The sequence below is a fragment of the Tenrec ecaudatus genome, chromosome 1 (genome assembly GCF_050624435.1).
Source record: "Tenrec ecaudatus isolate mTenEca1 chromosome 1, mTenEca1.hap1, whole genome shotgun sequence".
Taxonomy (NCBI): domain Eukaryota; kingdom Metazoa; phylum Chordata; class Mammalia; order Afrosoricida; family Tenrecidae; genus Tenrec; species Tenrec ecaudatus.
This window is the reverse complement of record NC_134530.1, coordinates 171314555-171337104: the sequence shown is the minus strand read 5'-3', so window position 1 is coordinate 171337104 and position 22550 is coordinate 171314555. Positions and strand designations below refer to the sequence as shown.

Below are 22550 nucleotides of genomic sequence, written 5' to 3'. Positions count from 1 at the left end.
ATGTATAAGACAGTTTTATATAAAGGTTAAGTGTGCATCAAGAAAATACCCCAACCCAGTGCTGCCCAACCGTACAAGTCCAACATTAACCCATATATCCAACACCAATTAACAAAGTCCTCCTCCATCTCACAAAACAGATGCAATGATGCCAACTGCAGGAGGAAAGTCGAGTCAGTGAATGTGTAAATATCTCAGCGCTGGCAGGGGTCTCCACACGGCTGCTCTAGCACTCAGGGCTGCATCGGGGTAGGTCCATGTGGCTTCTCCTCAGGGATGTCTTGCAGGAAGTGAGTCTTGCCAGTTGAAGCAGGGAACTGGCTAAGGCAGCTGCACCCTGGTCCAATCATCAGAAAGCAAGAGACCCAAGAACTTGAACGGTGAGACTCACTGAGCCATTTATCCTTCTGCCTTTCAATGTGTTTATCATCCAGATTGGCACAATAAACTAACTACCTCAGACACCAAAATATATTAAAGGCATCCAAATTGTCATGGAAGAAACAAAAATCTTTTTATTTGTAGATGACATAATCTTATACATAGAAACCCCCAAGATTCAATTAAAAAACTAATTGAAAAATTTGGCAACTTGGTAAGCTACAAGATCAACATGCAAGATTAATTTGATTCTTCTATATTAAAGAAGAGGACTCCAAAAAAGGAACATTGAAAGGGCAAAACCATTTACAAGAACTACTCCAGAGATAGATACCTAGGAATAAATTTAACCAGAGAAACAAAAGACTGAAACACAATTACAAGAAACAAAGAGACACACACAAATGAAGGGATATTCCATGATCATGGATATGAAGACTTAATACAGCATAAATATTCAATATTACTGAATATTACTGAAACAGTCTATAAATCCCATGCAATTATGATCCAAGTCCCCATACAATTCTTCAAGGAAAAGAAAAAACTAATCACCAACTTTATGTGGAAAGGAAAGAAAGAGAATACACAAAACACTATTAAAAAACAAAACAACAACAAACAAACGAGGGGGAACCAATCGCAATGATCTGTTCATAACCATACACATGCCCTCCAGGGGGACAAAAAACAGAAACCGTGGGGGAAGGGAGACAGCGGTCAGTGTAAGATATAAAAATAATAATAATTTATAATTTATTAAGGGGTCATTAGGGTTGGAGAGGGGGAAGAATATTGATACCAAGGGCTCAATAGAAAGTAAATGTTGAGAAAAGAATGATGGCAACATATGTACAATTGATACAATTGATATGTGGATTGTTATAAGAGCTGTAAGAGTCCCCAATAAAATGATCTTTTAATAAAAAATAAATATTAATTAAAAATAAACTAGATCATTCACTTCCTGAATTTAAAGCCTAGTATATAACTATGGTAACCCCAAAACAGCTTACTATTGGTATGACAGTGGATTAGAACAGAGGACCCATAAATACAGCCAAGCACCTACAGACACCTGGTTTTTAACAAAGGACTAAAACACAGTAGGTGGGGAAGAGATAGCCTTTTTTATATATGGTGCTGGGAAAATTGGATCTCCGTCTGCAAAAGAATGAAACAGGACCCATATCTCTCACAATGCACTAAAACAAGCACAATATGGACCAAGACCAAAATAGAGGTGCTACAACCATAAGGATCATAAATGATGACAAGGGACAAACTTAAGGGCCATAATCCAAGGTGTCAATACACCAATTCTACAGGAGACAAAATAGAGGACTGGGACTTTCTGAATAATATGATATGTATGTCTATTAAAAGACTTCATCAAAAGAGTAAAAAGAGGACACATGGATAAGAGAAACATATTTGGGAGTGATATACCAGATAAAGGGCTAATTTCAAAAGTCTATAGAAAACTAAAACACACAAGTAACTCAATAAAAAATGGGCACAAACATGAATAGGCAATGACTACAGATGACATCCAGGTGTCCACAATCATATGAAGAAATGCTTGTGTTCATTAGCTATAAGAGAAATACAAAGTAAACAATGATGAGGTACGACCTCACACGGATACTCTTAGCAAAATTAAAACAAAACAAAGCAAAACCCAGAAAACAATAAATGCTGGAGGCGCTGTGTAGATAGAGGCTGGGACACTCATACATTGCAAGTGTGTTGCAGAGCTGCACAACCACTATGGAAAACAGTTTAACACTTCCTTAAGCAAATGCAACCACGGCATCACCCTATGATCCTGCAATCTCTCAACTGGTTATATACCCTAAAGAAATGCAGACCAAAACAAAAACAGATATATACACACTTATGTCTAGTGTGAGCAATTTCTACATTAGCAGAAAGATGGAAACAAACAAAAGCCTGGTCTATGGAGGAAAATGGATAAATAATCGAAAACTTCATTTGGTATATCTACACATTGGAATATTATACATCTTTATAAAATAACGACAGTATGTGAAACAGCTCATGACAGGGACAAAACTGGAGGACATTATGCTCAACAAAGTTCATGTCAGAAAGAAACATTTTATGACATCGTGATTATAAAGAAAAAAATGGATTTATACCAAAGGAAAAGACTGAAGACTATTATGAGGCCCAGGGTGGGGGTGGGAGAGACGCTAAGCGCAGGAGAATTAGGAGGGAGGGTGGGAGGGAAAAATAAAAAGAAAAGAGGAAAGAACCACACACTAGGGGCGGGGGGTGGGGGAGATGTTGTCACTGCGATACACTACCTTTTTGTTTGTATGTTTTTATCCCAAAAATAAAAGGGGGGGAAAGTAACAAAATTAATAAAATTAAAAAAATTTTAAAGATAGAAGGGTCACAACCTCAAAAACCTCGATTCTTCCCCCAGCAGCCCCTAGTTTGAGTGGCTACAGAAGGAGGAGAAATAAAATCGAAACTGACTTAAATTCTCTGGTGTCACCAGAACTAGTTTCAAACAAACAAAAACACAAGAAAAGCAACCAACCAAACAAACCACGGATAGGCAAGTGCTGGCTGCTGCTGAGATGTACTGGTTGAGTTGAAAGAATTGTCTTTAAAGTTTGGTTCATAAATACCATTCTCCACTCTCAGTCTTCCATTCTAGATTAAAATATGTGCCTAAGGCTCAGTTTCCCCATTCCCATGTCACAGTTTCAGGTGCGTCCTGGTGTGGGCACAGCAGATAGACCTTGGACTTGATTCCTCCATGGTCCTGGGCTTGCTCTCTCTGCTCTTGCTTCAAAGATAGCTCATCCTTTATAGCCAGTGGGGCGGTCATGAAAATGGACCAATTCCTTATATTGGTGTCTCAAGTGCCCTGTTTGTATAGTCCACCAAATCCTTTGGTGGGAGTTACAGAGACATGGGTAGAAGAGCTATATTAAGAAATTGCACCCCACCACGTCTTCCTTTGCTGTTTCCGGTCAAGTGAGGGAAGTCTTCTGCTGGCTTGCTTTGGGATGAGATGCGAGGAGAATGCACCGAGAGCTAGATGATATTCTCATAGGCAAATAGCCCGGGTGTGTCTGCAGTCATGGATGGGGAGTAGGGTTTGTCCACCTGTTGGAGGATAAGTAGCACTGGAGATGATGGGGCATGGATCTCCCGCGGGACCCTGCCATCCAAGCCATTTCATTGGAAGGTTTCCCAACCCAACTGCCCACCTGCCCCCCTTCCCCTTCTCCTCCCCTACCCACCACACACACACACACACACACACACACACACACACACACACACATACACACACACACACACCGTGCCTGCTTCAACTGTTTAATAGCTCCTCCTAGTGTTGCCAATTTGCCATGGAGCAACTGAATTCCTCCCAATAATCCATCAGAATTATTCTTTCTGGTAATTAAGCAAACTACTTAATGATCTCCATCTTTTCTGATCTTGTTAGGACAGGAGGCAACATGGAGGGGGCTACCGTTGTTTCTGCCAAGCTTAACTTGCGGAGGAGTAGGCTTGAGAGCTCCCTGTGTTTGCAGAGTGGGTGAGGGGAAGGTGCCAATCAGATGTAAAGTAACTGAAGGAGAAGAAGTAAGACTCTCTTCCTTCTCCATTTCTTGGTGGCTCAGACGCAAGCTGGAGTCTCTTCCCCAGCAACTCATTGTCCCTCATCCATGACTTTAGTCAGGATCTTTCAAGCTTTTTAAAAATTTTTAAAAAATAATTTCTACCTAGAACCCTCTCCTACCGGCATCTGTTGAAAATTATCCCATTTGACTCCTAAAACACAATGCTCTCCTATTCTCCCAAATTTTATGCAACCCTAAGCAAGGGACTGAAGGAATATGCAGGTGGATCTCAGCGCAGGAAACGGGAGGCCTTGGAGTCATGCTGTAGTGGTTACAAGTCGGGCTGCCACCCCAGATCTACAGTTTGAAACCACTAGCCGCTCTGCGGAAGAGACAGGGCTTTCTACTCCCATAAAGAGTCGCTGTCTTGGATGCTCACTGAGGCAGTGCCATCCTGACCTAGTCATTACGAGCCAGCATCAACGCAGTGGCAGTGAGTTTGGTTTGGCTTGGGGTCCAGACGTTTTAACCTGAGCATGCATCAGGAAAAGGGATGGAGCAACTAAGGCAAAGTTCCGCTGTAAAGTGTCTTACCTTTTTTGGAATGTGCACAGTGGAATAAAGTGTATGTATTAGATCTTCCTCTGGGGTGGCTTTCTATTAAAAAACAAACAAAAGGAATTTTCACCCACTCTAGAGTCGCATAGACCAGAGAAGGGAAAGCAAAAGTGGAAGGAGACAGAGAAGGTTTGGAACTGGATCGGTCCGGTTATGGGCCGTGCTCACGCTGGTGACTGCAATAATCATAACTAGTACTCATTTTCCCATCCATGAAGCAGTTGAATTACTAAATCTGTGCTCTAAATGAATTAAAACAAAATACGTAGGTCCCATTCGTTACCAGCCTCTAGGGGTTACTCATTGGGCTGTGGACTGCATGGTTGGTGACTCAAAACCACCAGCTGCTCTGAGGGAGAAAGAGGGCTTTCTACTCCCACAGCAGTTGCAGTATCAGAAACCCACTGTGGGGTTCTACCCTGTTCTCTGGGGTGGCTATGAGTCAGCATCCACTGATGGCAGTGAGTTTGGCTTTTGTTTCGTAAGCTAGGTTGGCAGTCCGTGGGTTGGAGCAAATGGTTCAAGTGCTGGGCTACCAACCCAAAGGGTAGCTGTTGGATTCCAGCCAGAGGTGCCTCGGAAGAAAGATGTGGCACCTACTGAGTTGTACTCTGACACACATAGTGCTGCCAGGCAACGCAAAGCCACTCAGTAAATACGAGTATAGAACAAACCAGAAATGAAAACCAAACAAAAACAATACGAAAACCCGCTCCCCGAGTGGAGAATACGATGCCACGTCAGTTAAGTTTATTCCTGGGCTTCTAGGAGAGTCCTGTGGCTTCCTGGGGATGCTCCTGAGCAGGGGGGCGGTGGGGGGCGATGGTGAGGAAGTGACCGAACTCGGGCTAAGTGGAGCGTGGAGAAAGGGAAGTAAGAGCTCTCGGGAACGCTTACGGTTTCGAAGAGGAAACGTGCCGATGAGGAGCCACTGAAGGCTGAAGTAACGTTCGGATTTTGAGGTATCAAAGTATTTCTATTCCTTTATCAAAAGGGCCAATGTGGGAAAGAGTCTTGTGACCTCTCCAGAGCTAGTGCAGCCTGGCCTGCGATGATTGCTCCTGGGGAGGCTTCCGAAGTCCACTCGGTTTGTGCCCCCAATTTGCGTCTTGTTAAAGCTTTACTCTTGTGACGTTCTTGTCATGAGGTTTCCTTTGAATCAAGTTTGTGCTCATTTCTTTATCCCCATGACCTACACGTACAGAGCCTTAAGTGTGAGCCTAAGAAAGCCGGAGGACTCAGCGAGTCCCCTTCGTGGAGAGAGGCATCTCCAGGCCACTCTGACTCAGAGGAAAGGCCAGAGCCACCCTTCCCCACCCACTGTCCCATCCCACTGCACGAGGACAGGCTGGTGAAGGGGCCAGGGCGGACCTTGGGTTAGAGAGGGTGGTTCTATGCACCATGTGTGAGTGGTACTGGTTGGGTTAGAACCAGGTACTCTGGAGATACAGCACCAGTTCCTGCACAAGGAAGAATTCATACAGGCTGGGGCAGGGCACGGGTTCATGGGGCTTCAAGGGCTCCTTTTGCCCCTCCCTACCCTCGTGCTGCCCAAGTTCATGTGGCAACCGCAAGCAGAGCCAGGAGAACATCGGAGAGAAGAAAGAGACCCCGGAGAGATGAGAAAGAACTCACATTAGGGTAAGTGATCTTGTCATACAGTGTATCTTCCGATTGGAAGCCGATGGCAGGAATGTCTTGATGTATTTCGATTCCCTTTATCTTTTCAACAAACACTGAAGCCAATTGGAGAGAGAGTCAGAATTAGTCTCTCAGACCACTCACCACCCCCATGCATCCACCACCCCATCCACTCACTGAGGGGGACCACCCACCCCAATGGTCCTGAAAAGGAAGGGCTTTTCATCCCCCAGAAGTGTCGGGGCTAAAGGCAGGAAAGACCCAGACAAACCGGAATAAACTGGTCACCTTCCTCACTCGCTTCTTGCTCTCTGGATCAAGGCAGCCAAAGTAGGAAGCAAAGACGGTTAGAAATGCTTCCCAAAGGCTTCTGGGAAATGGGGGGGCGGGTCTCAACCTTTGCATATCATACAAGACTTCTGTTTAGGATTCTTTTCAAGGCCCACTTTGTGTCAGTTGCAGCCTGAGCAGCCAGAACAGACCATGGGACACAGGAGAGGGAAGGATTGAACCACTCTTGGGCCTTTTAGGGCTTCTCCAAGAAGGCTGTGCCTAGCCTGAGATTGGAAATTAAGAGAAAAATCTGGGATTGTTCCACTGAAGAGGACTGGCTGGGGCTCTGACAGGGAAGCAACTAGGAAGGACTAGTGGAAGGTGGAGCCCTGGTGTAGTGGTTAAGCCTTGGGCAGCAATCCTCATGGTTGGGAGTACAAAATTCCCAGCAGCTCCGTGGGAGGAAGACTGAGATTTTACTGTGAACAGTTACAGTCTCAGAAACCCACAGGGGTTCGCTCTGAGTCAGCATTGGCTAGATGGAAGTGAGCGGAAGGTACTGGTCTGTGGGGAACTCAGAGTTGGAGGCCATCCCTGTCACTGGAACAATCCTGGCTGGGTCGGAACCTGGTGCTCCAGAGGAGGGAAAGGCGCAGCCATGCACTAGGAATTGACCTCAAGAGTGAAGTTAATGGACTCGAGCACTGTCTTCCCTGGAACTAAAGGTGAAGGCTGACTGTGTTGTCCTTGGGGTAAGAGATTATGACCTCTTCAACTCTATTTCCTTAGTGCCTCTACCAAGCCTGGCCCACAGTTTGGTACATGCTCTTCAAATACAAAAGGGCAAGAATAGTGCATGCCCCATTTTAGGGAAGTTCGAACCTTTTCTTCTCATTCTCTGTATAATTAAAATGAGTCCTAGAAGCAGTATACAGAGTACGGTCATCAGCAGGCAGTACAGGAGAGCCACAGGGCGACCGGAGCGGCCAGAAGCACCTTTAAAGAGAGAGTGGGGAAGGGCACAGGCAAAGGAAGAGTGTTAGGAAAAGCAGCCTGGATGTTGAAGTCACCACCACCTTCCTCCCGCCCAGTGACTTTCCGATGGCTTTCAGTCTTTGAACAAGGCTTGTTCCCGTGGGGACCAGGACAAGAAGGCCCTGGAACCAGAGGCTCGTGCAGGAAAGGAAGAGCCGCACCTTCACAAAGCTTCCAGGACGAGACAGGGAGTGAGATGTTACTGCTGACAGGGTTCGTGGCTTCGCAGATGAAGGTCATGTTCCTTTCCCCCTGTCTCCAGGAAAAGGGGAAGATGGCGCCAACATGGGACTCATTGGCTGCCTTCCCCAAGGACTTCCAGCTGTAAGCCACGTCCTCGCCTTGCTGTTCCAGGGAGCACGTGAGATTGACCATGCAGGTCCCATTCTCTGTGTTCTCCAGACTCATAGTCACTTTGGGCTTTGAAAGGGGTTCTGTGAAAAAGAAGCAGACGGTCAGGGCTGGAAACTGTGTAGAGCCTGTGCTCTGAATGATCCCTCCCTGGGTCTCCTGACCCTGGATTTCCTGGGAAGCATTCCAGAGGAGGGAGGAAGCAGCCTATCAGGACAGAATTCTCATTATTATCTGGGAAAGAGAACACCCACGTCTGCTTGCCCATGATTCTGTAATACTGGTAAGAATAATTATGATAATTAATTAATACTGGTATAATTAATAATTATACTGGTAAGAATAATTATGATAATGATAGAACACAGTTGCCAGTTATGAAATATAACAAAACACCATGTGCTAGATTAACTGCACAAGTTCTGTTTATTTTTTGGAGGATTCCCCACCTACCTGTCATAGCCTGCTGGCCTTGGGCTGGGTCCTTGGTGCAGGGTAGGTGGGTACATGGACAGACAGACAGATTGAAGCACTAGCAAACAGGCAGTCAGCAGATTACAGAGGAGGGCAGACCCCACTCTTCCCCTTTACCATGGCATTCACCTCCCGGCACCATGGAGGGCTTGCAGACTGTCTCCTCAATGGCCGGGTCTGCATGGCCAGTGCACAGCCCAGTGTGACTGAAAGGAGAGCAGAGTTGAGGGGGAAAGGAAGAGGGAGTGAATAAAGGAGGGGGAGAGGAAGCAAGGAAAGGGATGCAGGGAAGGAGGGGAAGAGAGGAAGGGAGGGAACGAGGGAGTGGGGAAAGGAGGGGAAAAAGAAGGAATTGGTATGGCGTTCTACACATGAGAAAAAGAACAAATAGCTCCATCGTGCATAACTCTCACAGGCATACTCATAAGCCAAACAAAAGAGGTGGAACGATAGGATCCCATTTGCACGAATGTCACAACAGGCCAAATTTAGCTATGTGATAGCCCGTCAGCAGGCTTCCTGGGAGAGAGTTCATGTGACTCTCCCGGAGGAAATGGTAGTAACACTTCTGCTCTCCATCTCTCTCTGGCGCACACTCCTTCCCTCAGAGGCCAAGCAGCTGGCTAATTGGTGAGAGACTGGGAAGCAGACACTCATCATCTGCCTTCCTCTATGGTTTGAGTCGTTAAAGGCAAATGGATCCCATGGGGTTTGCCCTTTTCTTCCTTCCTAGGTGTGATAGGTAGGTTTATTGTGTCAATCTGGCCAATGAACACATGTGGGATTAATCGAAGAGCAGAGAGATAAATGGCTCGGCAAGCCTCACCTTTCTTGTCTCTTGCTCTTGGATAATCAGACCAGTGTGCGGCTGCCTTGCTTTTTCTCTGCCTCAACTTGCAAACTACACTAACTGGGGGATACCTAACCTGTCGACTGTGTCGTTGTAGTTTGAGGTTCCTTCAAGACCTGCTTTGTCATGCTACTGGAGTATACATCGTTTGAGCTGGGAACTGTCGGACCTTGTCACCTGGCTGACTGTTGGTGACATGTCTTGCTGATTGCTGCCTGTGGCCAGATTGCCCAAATTGCTCTGCAGAGGACTCACCTCTCTGCTTCCTTGACTTTCACCTGTTGACCCCCAAGACTTGAACGACTGCCGTGTATTAGCTGTCTCACAGAAGTGAGTTGCACTGAGCCATTTGTACTGCTCTATAGACTAATTAACTGTTTATTTCTTATGTTGTGTATATCTATATAAATATATAAAATCATAAGTGCCCTGGTTTTGTTTCTCTAGAGAACCCTGTCTAACATACTAGGCTAGCTTGCCTGAAGAATTCAGGTCTTCTCCCTTCAATTGTATCTCTATGGAAACCACACCTGGCTCAAGACACATGGCCTGTCTCCTACGAGTCTGGCTTGAGGACCACCTCCTGGTGTCTGTGACAGTAGGGTTCGATGAAGTGAGGCAGCCATTCCTCTTGTAGCAGACAGAGTTATTTATTATTACTAGTTGTCTTGGTAAGTAAGTTTCCTTGGGTGTGTTACTTGACTTAGACACAGGGGAAAGTGTTTCTCCTGTTTAGATTTACCAGAAATAAAGCTGCTATTTTTATCTTTTGGTTCATGTGATTGCTTCTCAATTGGCTGGAATATGTAGGGGAAGGGGTGTGGTTGATGCTTAGGCCAAACTTAGGTATCACTTTCCTCTCCATTGCAGATAGGGATATTGAGGGTAAGTATTTGTGCAGGGTGTTTAAGGGGCTAGTGAGTAAGGGGCCAGCATTTGACCTAGGGCCATGTGCTTATTATTTGTCATTTGACTTATTGCTGTCCCACACTACCTCTTATAGAGTATTTGAGTAGAAGGGACCTCAGGAGTCAGCTATAGCTATGTAATTCACAGCCTCCCCTGTCATACCACTAACGAACCTTAGGAATCCTCTCTTCCACATTCTTACAAATTCTACTCACCATAAACATGCAGCACATACTCCTGAGTGAAGAGCTTGTTCCGTGTGCTGTGTACCTCCACACGATAGGTACCCGAGTCATTCTTCTGCAGCTTGCTGAGTGTCAGGGAGCACTCTCCATTTCGGAAGCTCACTCTTTTCTCTTTATGACTTTGGGTCACTATAATCATGGGTGGCTTTTCTCCCTTTGGTGGCTGGAAGGTCACGAGAGTTGAGTTGAAGATCCAGACAATGCTGCCAATATTTACTATTGAGAGGTTCAGAGGGAAAGTCACAGATCCACCAATGGCACCAACCAGTTCCTTCTGGCTGTCAGAAGCTGCTGACCCTGCAGAGACACAGACAGAACCTTAAATAAGTTGAGCCTTTGCCCTGGTCACTAATTTCTCATTCCTTCCAGTTTCTGAGAAGGTCCGGTGTCCCACAGGTAGTGTAGCTTGCAAATTGAGGCACAGAACAAGCAAGGCAGCTGCACACTGGTCCTATGATCAAAGAGCGAGAGACAAGAAAGGCGAGGCTTGCTGAGCCATTTATCTCTCTGCCCTTCAATTAATCCCACATGTGTTTATCGGCCAGGTTGGCACAAAAACTAACTACCTCATGGGGATTCATTGAAGACTTAATCCATGTGTGGAACCTGAAAATGGATTTTGGGTTTCCATTGTAATCCATAGCCTTCGGCACATCAGGTCTTCACAATTCACAATCTGATAACACTCTCTCCTTTAGATTTGGATTATATTATTTACAATCTATGAATCACACAGGCTGGTGTGCTTCTTCCATGTGGACTTAGTTAACATCTCACTTAGATGACTGCTGTTTGAAGTCAAGCCTTTAAGATTCAGATGCTATTCTTTCTGATAGCTGGGCACCATCTAGTTTCTTCACCACACTTTGCTGTAGCACCCACATTTTCAGTGATATCTTCAGGAGGGTGAGCATCAAGCAGGATCATGTCATAGGTACTAATTGTTCTTAGATCTGGGCTAGGATTAAATGCAATCCCAAAATCCATTTATGCATACATGGTTTATATATGTCTCTGGTTCACCTTAGAGACATAGTTGTCATTTTATGTTAGAGAACATTATCAATCATACCCCTGGGGCATCACTTTCCACTGCTATCAAGTCAATGTTGACTCATTGGAACCCTGTGGGGCAGAGCAGAACTGCCTCGTGCGAGGAGAGATGATTCTGATAAAAATTAAGACAATTGAAGTCTACTGTCATGGGGCACTGGTTCTCATTCTGGGACCAGGAACTTGGGAGGTGAGATAGAGATTTCTAATGCTAATCAATGGGAGTAAATAAGGCTTTCTACTCCCATACAGAGTTACAGTCCAGGAAACCCAAAGGGGACAGTTCTACCCTATCTCATAGGGTTGCTGTGAATAAGAATGGATTTGGTGGTATTGAGTAACACTAACTGAAAAGTTGGCTGTTCTAGCCCACATAGGAGAAAAACTTGGCAAATCTGTTTCTGTTAAAGATTGAAGCCTAGAAAACCCTATGTAGTGGTTCTACTTTGTATGGGGTCACTCTTCATGGAAACAACAACAACAATAGAAATAGCTTAGAAGTTTGAGGATGACGTATCCATTTTAACACAGGTTAGAATAAATTCCATTTGATGAATTCTGACTCACTTGCATTCCAGTATGCTTCCTTGAGTGGGAAGGAAAAAATGATCAATGATAAGAAGTTCTGAAATATGGCTAAGCTATATTGTGATCAAATAAAATAAGATAAAATAAAAATACAACACAACACAAAACTCCCACCGCCTTCAAGTGGATTCTGATTCATAATGACCCTACAGGACAGAGTCGAATTGCCTGCCGGGAGTTCCTAAGAGTGCACATCTTTACAGGAGCAGACTACTGTATCTTTCTCCACAGACCACCTGATCACTTCAAACTGTTGCATCTTTTGGGCAGGACCCACTGTAGTGTCATGTAGCTCTCTTAACAACTCTTAGAGGAAGAATGTGTTTATGTCCCTATTTTACAGATCAGGATCAATGAGGTTAATTGACTTACCCACAGCAATAAATTGCAGAACCCACAATAATACCCTCTAACGTCTGTGCTATTTCCACAACAACATTGCACAGACTAATTTACCCTGGGTTGTAGGACAGAGCCCTGGTGGTTCTGTGGCTTGGGTATTGGGCTGCTAACTAAAAGCTTGGTTGTTCATACCCAGCGGCCATTCCACAGGAGAAAGATGAGATTGTTTACTCCCATAAAGATTTACAGTCTAAAAAACCCTATATGTATATAGAGTTACGATGAGTCAGAATTGATGATGGCAGTGTATTTTTGTTGTTGTTTTTGGTAGGTTCTATGCTGAGCACTTGGGATGTATACATCTATAAATTTTATAGATGAGGAAACTAAATAGAGGAGATTGAAATTATTTCTTCAAGAAATAACACCAGAACTAAAATCAAAACCTAAATCTTCTGATTAAAAAGGAGATTAGAGGAAAAAGAAAGCAGATTTAAAAGAGAACTATGAATGAGCAAACCCTCACATGCTGTGTCAGATTGAAATTTTTAAAAGGAACTTTACCAAAATACCGTGGAAAGCACTTCTGTTTACTTCAGCACCTTCCTCAATACAAACTATTAAAATTACATTTTATAAGTGTGTTGGTATAAAGAGAAATATAATCATGCTGGGTTAATTATCATATAGGCATTATTATTATTATATCTCATTTTCTACAGGTTGTAAAATAAATTCTGACGAAAGCTTTTGTGGGCCTCAGACACTGGGCTTTCTGGGCCTAATGGATCCAAGCACCCAGACCTTATTTCGTTTCACCACTTAATTGCTTACCATAATATTTCCTGGTGTTGTTTGTACTTTTCCCTGTAAAAGATAGATTTCCATGTTGCCTGATCCAGGTAACAAAAATTGCTTCATTGGAAATTTATTTCTTTGATCTCGGTTAAAACTTAACTACCTCAGCAAGAGTTCCCAAAGACACAATAATAATTAAAAAAACAAACAGAAACAAAAACATCCCCAAACAAAAAAACCCAACTAATTGCCATCAAGTCAATAGTGTTCCATAGCGACCTTTGGACAAGCTAGAACTGTCCTTGTGGGTTTGCAAGGCGAACATCTTTAGGAGCGTAGAGAACCCTCGGTGTTCTGCCGCCGTGTAGCTGGTGGCTGAACTGCTGATCTCATGGTTAGCAGCCTAAAATATCACTCATTACACTATCAGGGCATGTCCGATATGTATTAGTTATTATCAATAATATATTTTAATTTGTTTACTAATTCTTAAACCCCTAATGAAAAATTAGAATTTACCCTGAACCATACATTTATCACAAAGATTATGTTTAATCATTTAAGCAATTTGGATCATTAGAGATTTTGGTCCTTATTACATAAAATGAAATAGCTTGTCCAAGGGCACTAAACTAGGGATGATTTGAGGATTAACCCAATCTCACTGTGCCTCTGAAACTTGGACTCTGCACTGTGGCTCTGTTGGAAGGTTCCAGGCATTTGTCTTGGGTCTACCAGTTTTAACACTTTCTTGCACTCCTTCTCCACAGCCCCCTTAAGGGTCCAAGTGTCAATTCCAAGGCCTTGGACCTCATCACAAGCTTAATTTCTTCTTCATGTCCTTCCCGTAAGCACAAAATGCTCTGCTAGTACCACAGGTTTGAGGTTGCTGCTAGCTCTCTGCTAAATTTAGTTGCTTCTCATTTTAAAATACCACCCCTTTCCCATATGATTTATCTGTAAGTGCATATACACTCAGGATCCCTTCAGCCTCTATTAAATCATCGTGTTAAATATTCTTATTTTTCAAAAGATGACTCTACTTCCTTAAGACTAAGGCCAGAATAGATTTTCAGCTGCTCTGTCTTGGGTGTTCTCAGGGGGTGCCACATTAGCTTCAGTAAATTTTACAGATATGATAAATGTTATTTTAAATTAAATTTATTCTCAAACTCACCAATAAAAGCATTAATTCTCTCACTAGATTATCTCTTGTCCCCAGTGGGTACACTCCCTGGAATTAGGGAAACCTTCAAATCATCACATTGGTACATTAAGATTGGAGGAGATATTTAAGGCAGGAAGATCGTAAACCTGCAAGGATGTGGCTTTAGCATGTGTGAACGCATTTAAGTCCTGGGCGGTTACTTCTTTTACTCTCCCCCCACATCCACCTCCTACATATATGGTCTCAGGAAAATTCCAAGAGCATGTGTAAGGGTGCCAAAAAAAAAAGCCATAAAATTCACAGCTCTTTGTTAGCTTGAAATGGGTGGGTGACTGGAAGACACATTGCCAACACGAGCCTGGGTGAGCAAGATGCTCGCCCTCCATTGCATCCACAGGGTGGGAAAAGCGATCGTGAACGATAACTGTGTATCATTTTCCAAATGGGGGTTCAGAGGAAAGCAGAACTGGTGGGCCCTAACCAGTTTTCTTCCCTCTTCCCATATAGCCTGGGGAAAGGCGTCTATCAACAACCAACTTCCCTCTTTGGCTGCTCAAAGCTGACCTGGATGGAGTTCTCTTTCTGATGATGACTTTCCCACCCACAACATGTGACACCAAGTCTTGCATTAGATCAGGAACTACATAGGCAGGTCATGCTAGCCTCACGCAGCTATTCCTTTCCTCAAGAAGAACTTAGTGAGTTCCATCCTTGTGCAAGGCGTACACCCCAACTCGGGAGAGATTTTGTAAGATTTATTTGCATAGCTTCCTAGACAAGTGACCCAGAAAGTTAAGAGGGAAGGGAATGTCCCCCCAACCAACCTGCCTTTGGGGCTAGAGGATGCTTAGACAGGATCCACTTCTGTGCTGTCCAAGATTCAGATGTTCCTGGTACCAGAAGAGGTCACCTTGAGATATTCTACATAATAGGAAGGGATAACAGCTCCTCCTCTTTGTCACCTCCCTTTCCAATTCGTTATCACTTCCTCCCCTACCCTTAGTGCCCTAAGGCTCAAAGGAGAATAGGAGGAACGGGGAGTCAAATCATGAGAAAGGCTACAATATTAGTGCACGCAGAACAAAATTTGGTGGCCCAGGATGAAGAGAACTTCCTTCCTGTCCATCCAGTCCCCAAGTGCTTCTCTGAACACTTGGGGCCTGCATTAGAATCAATAAGCATGTCCTGGCATCCTCTTCATGGAAACCCAGGGCCAGAGCATGTCATAGATGGAGGAATCCTAGGGAATACTTAGTCTAATCCCTTTTCACAGACAAGGAGCCTGATGCTTGAAGGGTCATGGTTGCATGTCCAAAGTGAGCAGAAGGCCGGGATGTGGAACAAGGGCTATCGTTGCTGGCGTCAGATGGATCTTGGGTAAAAACAGAAAATACCTGAAAGAGGTTTACTTGTGTTTTATTGACTATGCAAAAGAATTTGGCTGTGTGGATCATAGCAAACTATAGATATCCTTGAGAAGAACGAGAATTCCAGAATCTACCACTGGACTCATGGGGAACCTGCACATAGATCCAGAGGCAGTTGTGCAAACAGAACAAGGGCACACCTCATGGTTTAAAGTCTCCAAAGGTGTGTCTCAGGGTTGCATCCTCTCACCATACTGATTCAGTCTGCATGCTGAGCCAATCAGCAGTGAAGCTGGTTTATAGGAAGAAGAATGTGGCATCAGATTTGGAGGAAGGATTAATCACAACCTGTGCTATACAGATGACCCAACCTTGCTCGCTGCTGAAAGAGGGGGTTTGAAGCACTCGCTGGTGACTGTCAAGGACTGCAGCGTTCAGTGTGGATTACAACTTAATGTAAAGAAGACCCACATCTTCGCAACTGGACCAATAGGTCACATGGTGATCAATGGAGAAAAGGTCGAAGTTGTTAAGGAGTTTATCTTGCTTGGGTCCACAATCAATGCTCGTGGAAGCAGCAGCCAAGAGATCAAATGATGCATTGCATTGAGTGAATCTGTGGCATAAGTCTACTTTTTAAAGTGTTGAAAAGAAAAGATGTTATTTTAAGGACTAAGGCATACCAGATCCAAGCCATTGTATTTTCAATTGCCTCATACGCATGTGAAAGTTGGACATTGGATAAGGAAGAACAAAGAAGAATCAACGCATTTAAATTACGGCGCTGGTGAAGAATATTGACGGCAGTATGGTCTTCCAAAAGGACAAACAAATCTGCCTTGGGAGAAGTATGGCCAGAATGCTTCTTAGAGGCATGGATGCCTGGACTTCATCTCACCTACTCTGGGATCAGGGGAGACTCGTCCTGGAGAAGGACCTCATGCTGGGTAAAACAAAGGGGCAGTGAAGAAGAGGAGGACCCTCTTGGAGATGGATGGATACAGTGGTGGAATAATAGGTTCAAGCACAGGAAGAATTGTGAGGATGTGTAGAACCAGGCAGTGCTTCTTTCTGTTGTGTATAGTCTTGCTGTTGCTCAGAACCGACTCACAGGCACCTAATAACAACAGCTTCCCGCAGGCTCTATGTTGAGGGTTGCCTCCTTTCAGCCTGGGGAGCCATGCCTTACCAGCTGCCCTGTCTTCTGGGACATACGGAGGGCGACAGTTTGGGTTTCAGATAGGCACCTGAGACTTTAAAAAGCCCTTCCCTCCCCTGCCCCAGGGTCTATTTATGACTACCATTTTCGTTCAGGGAGTGTTTTTTTCACAGTAGACTTCTACCTCAGGACCACCTGCTTAGAGTTGTGTGCCCTAAAAATAAAAAACTTCTAATGACTTCAAGGAGAGGGGGTTGATAATTGGCTAATGTTGATCACTTATCTTAATGAGGCCAGGCATCAGAGAGGAAAAGACGGGGAGTGTTGACTACTCGTGTTGGTTCTTTAACCTCTCTGGGTCTCATTTTCCTCATTGTTGAAGCAAAAAAGCTGGATTGGACATCAAGCCTGGAGCCCAAGTGGACCCAACTGACCTTAGAGTTCAGGCAGCTGAGAATTGTCACAGCTTCAAATATATATATATATATATATATATATATATATATATATATATATATATATATATATATATATATATAAATAATCCTGGGGGTGGGAATGTCTCACAGGAGAGTTAGCAGTTGAATCCTTTACCCATTGATGCTAGCTGGGAACTCTCCTTTCACCAAACAGTCCTTCATTATTTCAAATTTTACCTATCAGTAAACTAAAGTAGCAGTCATTGTGTTTGAGTTTCTCCTCCCTCAAAACTCCTGACCCATTTGGATTTCTCAATACCCTTGGGATCCTGATTCTTTCCTTCTGAACTGCTCTGGGTTGTAATTTCCCTTTTGACCTGGTATCTTACTCTGTCTATGATAATAGAGACATAGCCTTTCCAGGGCAGTGGAGAATCAAGCTTTCATATCCCTTGTTCTAGACTCTATAGTCCTAATTAAGCTGAATAGTGTTTCAAAAATTATAGCGGCTCTTCTCACCATACGCCAAGCTTACTGACCACTCGACTTCGTTTGCCTATGCGACTGCTGAGTCAGATCACTCCTGTTGTTGATAGGTGCATTTGAGTGAGTTATGACTAACCATTACTCAGTCCCGTGCCATCTTCATCATCATTGCTGGGTGTGAGCCCATCCTTGTAGCTACGCTGTCACTCCATCTCACAGAAGGGAATTCCTTCCTCTCATTTAGCTGATGCTCTCCTTTATCAAGCCCTTCTCCAAGGACTAGGCCCCTCCAGGGGCCTCTAGTCTCCCCATCATCCCTACTACTTGTAAATGTGATGTCTAGATTTGGTACTTCTCTCTCCCTGTGCCCTTCAGGCGTCCTGGGCTCATGACGGCACCAACTGTACCAAGCCTCTGTGTGAAACCTCGCAGTAGAAACCTAGAGGTTTGATGATAGGGCAGCTGTAATCCACACCTGGGGCTTGTGGTCTGAGAGTCCTGGAGATTAGTAAAATCCTCAAAGACTATAGAACATCTGTACCAGGTATAGAACAGCCCTTGATCTTCAATTGAACTAAGCATAAAGCACATGTGGTGCAAGTTGGTTTCCCAAGTCGTGACTATTTCTTGAAGTATGAGAGAAAACTCAAGTAGTTCTTTCTGCCACTGTGATCATTATGAATAATCATACCCCCCCCCCCTCTGGTATGATCTCATTTTTCTCTTAATATTGTCCTCTAAGAGAGCATTCTGCATCTGGGGGAAGCATTGATCTTCCTTACCTATTTCAGAAAAGAATCTGGAGTAGAACCCAGGATGTCTGCTACCCAGCACCTGCTGCTCCAGCCTTGCTTTCCCTTGGACAGTCAGACGGTGCATCCGTCCTTGAAGGCAATCCCACTTCTCTTCCTCCAGCCTCTTCCCACCCTCCAGGATTTAAGAGTCCAGGGAATGGTAAAAAGCAATGTTAGCTGAGGAAGCAAGAACTTCCCGAGTTGACCCAGAGGCCAAGAATGAACTCAGAAGGCTCTTTGTAGACAACCAGCAAAACAGAAGAAAATTCTAGCTGGACTCACCTGTGAGCTGACAGAGGAGAAACATAAGGACGAAACACACAGGCAATCCCACCATACTTTTCTCGGGTTGTCAGTCACTGAGATGAACTTCCTTCTACTCGCATCTGCTCACATCTCTGCCCCAGCTGTAGTTTATAGAAGTAGGAGGAGTCGTGGGGTGAAAAAGTGAGACTTAGTGACATCTCATTTCCTCTTAGGGACTTTGGTATGTGCTAAAAAAATAAGTTGGGGAAAACTAATGAAACCCCAAATTTGGAGGAATCTCCATTTTGTGAATAAGAAAGAACAAGCTCAGAAAAACTAAGAATTGATTAATGTCAAATGACCTGTTTGTGTGCTCTACCACATGACTTCTCAGAGACTCAGAAACAGAGGAAATGAGAGATTAGATGGGGGACAAATAGTAGGATAATAGTAATATTTAGTAAGCCCTCAACATGCCAGGAACTGTGCTAGGTGTCCCTGGATTCTTTTGTTTACTCTTCCTAACGACCCTGTGAGTTACTCCTCTGATGCCTATTTCACAAATTAGAAAATGGAAGCTGCGAGAATCGGCTCAGGCTCTAATGAAGATGGATGGAGAAAGGCTGAGCTAGATCAGAAGCCAGAGGGTATCCTGGAGGGTCGCAGAGGTGCTATTGTGTATGTGTGTGGGTGGGGAGAGTAAATCACATTTTGTGATCTATCCCAGAAAGGGATCATCTTTCTCTTTGTATGGCTCTGGACTATAGCAAAATGCCAGCAAAATGTGATACAAGTCATTTCTGTCACTCCTCCTACCTTTGGGGAACCCTTATTTGACTCAGAGAGCCTTACTCTGCTTTTATATTCCAAAAGAGATTGATTTAAAACGCATCCCACACTAATAATTTCCTCATTGATACAACAATAAAACCCCATCCCAAAATGTCATTTAAACTACAGGGCTGGGACTTATAACACATATTTTGGGGGACACCATTCAATCTTTAACATTCAGAAAATAAATAACACAAAAATAATTTCCAGATGAACTCTAATGTAAATGTGAAAAATAAGATGACAAATCTACGTAAAAGAAGATTATTTTATGATCGAACCATGAGACATAAAGGAAAAGAAATTACATACCAATAAAATTAAGCCATTATGAGAGTCAAAAGGCAAGCCATGGAATAAGTAAAGATACATATATCCTGTAAAGGCCTGACACTCAAAATACATAAAGAAACCCTAACATCAGTGGGATAAAGCACATGGCACAATGGGAAAGAGACTACAACAAGAATATTGCAACAGTCAATAGAACAAGCAGGAAGAAAATAATGTAAATAGATATAGAAAAAGGTCAACACAAACACTAAAATGGAAATCTAATTTTTAAATTCTAATAATTTAAAAGAAGGATAGAAAGGAGAATAGGTAAAACCAAAAGTAGAGCTAACAAACAGAAAATAATCAGTAAAAGCATAACCCTAATTCCAACTATAGCAATAATTATAATGCATGTAAATAGACTAAGCATATCAATTGATAAATAGACTGTCAACATGAATTTTAAAAAGACAGAATTATATTCTGTGTACAAGGGGTACAACTTTAAACATAGAGATAGGCTGAAAGTAAATGGGTGAATAAAGATATACCATTCAATCACTCATCATAATAGTGAGTGTCTCATAGAACTGGATTATATGTCTGGATTGTGTCCTAATAAAATGATTTTTAAAGACTTATTTTAAAGAATGCAATCCATCACACTATAATATCAATAAAATCAGAACATATATTTTGAGAGAAAAGAGTGATAAATATAATAAAATACAAAGAGCTGAAAGGGAAAAAAATAAAGTAGCTCAAAGGGTCACTATGGGCCGGGCCAACGCAATGGCCCTTACTAACAACAACTGGTCTAATGAGATACAATAGAATTTAGGACAAAGAGATGAAATAAACAGGGCATTTCAGAATGATCCAGTGATCAATTTATAATCATAATCATGAGTGTGTATCCTCCTAATAATAGATCTTCAAAATACAAGAAGCAAATATAGACAAAAATTAAAGCAAGAAATAGAAGAGTGAACAGCCATCGTGGAAGATTTTTAACCTTCTTTTCGCAATAGATAGGACAACCTTACAAAAAATCATTAAGGTCCTACTTGAGCTGAACAATACAGTCAATCTCCTTTTTTTCTTCTTTTAAAAAATCATTTTAGCCGACACTTGGGCCTTGGGTCTCCACTCTGCACTTCCCCCTTCATTTAATATGGTATATATATACATATACACATATATACACATACATACACACACTTATATCGTGTGGGGTTTTTTTGCATGATGCCTTATACCTGGTCCCTTGGCACCTCGTGATCGCACTGGCCGGTGTGCTTCTTCCATGTGGGCTCTTTTGCTTCTGAGCTAGATGGCTGCTTGTTCACCTTCAAGCCTTTAAGACCCCAGACACTATCTCTTTTGATAGTCGGGCACCATCAGCTTTCTTCACCACATTTGCTTATGCACCCATTTGTCTTCAGCGATCCTATCATGGAGGTGTGCAGTCAATAGAGGGGTTTAGGAGAGGAGATGGGTTAATTAGGGTGCGAGGTAGTACCGATGAAGAACACAGCTTTCCCCCAGATCCTGGATGCTTCCTCCCCCCAACTACCATGATCCGAATTCTACCTTGCAGGCCTGGATAGGACAGAGGCTGTACACTGGTACATATGAGGGCTGGAGGTACAGGGAATCCAGGGTGGATGATACCTTCAGGACCAAGGGTGTGAGGGACGATGCTGGGAGAGTGGAGGGTGAGTGGGTTGGAAAGGGGGAACTGATTACAAGGATCCACATGTGACCTCTTCCCTGGGAGAGGGACAGCAGAGAAGGGGGGAAGGGAGACTCCGGATAGGGCAAGATATGACAAAATAACGATGTATAAATTACCAAGGGCACATGAGGGAGGGGGGAAAGGGGAGGGAGGGGAAAAAAAAAGAGGACCTGATGCAAGGGGCTTAAGTGGAGAGCAAATGCCTTGAGAATGATTGGGGCAAGGAATGTATGGATGTGCTTTATACAATTGATGTATGTATATGTATGGATTGTGATAAGAGTTGTATGAGTCCCTAATAAAATGTAAAAAAAGAAAAGAGGAGAAAAAAATGATTAGGGCAAAGACTGTACAGATGTGCTTTATACAATTGATGTATGTATATGTATGAGCTGTGATAAGAATTGTATGAGCCCCAATAAATTGTAAAAAAAAATCAAAAAAATATCATTTTATTAGGGGCTCATACAACTCTTATCACAATCCATACATACATCAATTGTGTAAAGCATATTTGTACATTCATTGCCCTCATCATTTTCAAAACAATTGCTCTCCACTTAAGCTCCTGGCATCAGCTTCTCCATGGCATCAGCTCTTCATTTTCCCCCCTCCCTTCCCCATCCCTCAGGAACGCTTGATAATTTATAAATTATTATTTTGTCATACCTTACACTGCCCGACGTCTCCCTTCCCCCACTTTTCTGTTGTCCATCCCCCAGGGAGGAGGTTATATGTAGATCCTTGTAATCAGTGCCCCCTTTCCATTCCACCCTCACCATCAATCTCCTTGACCTAAATGGAGGTACAGAATTCTACACCTAAAAACTCTAGTATACATATATACTATGTTTTCCTGTAAATGTTTTCTAGTTTCATATTTTCAATCTGAATCCC

At 43.3% G+C, this 22550-nt stretch overlaps 1 protein-coding gene across 1 annotated transcript; it reads right to left on the bottom strand.

Annotated features, from left to right (window-relative positions):
• Nucleotides 1-3466: 3466 nt before the first annotated feature.
• On the bottom strand, nucleotides 3467-18896 carry SLAMF7 (SLAM family member 7). Its single transcript, XM_075540445.1, has 5 exons — nucleotides 18842-18896; nucleotides 10356-10682; nucleotides 7718-7990; nucleotides 4584-4646; nucleotides 3467-3525 (listed from the first exon to the last, which is right to left on the bottom strand). The coding sequence occupies exons 1-5, from the start codon at nucleotides 18894-18896 to the stop codon at nucleotides 3467-3469; spliced, it is 777 nt and encodes a 258-aa protein (XP_075396560.1).
• Nucleotides 18897-22550: the final 3654 nt, after the last annotated feature.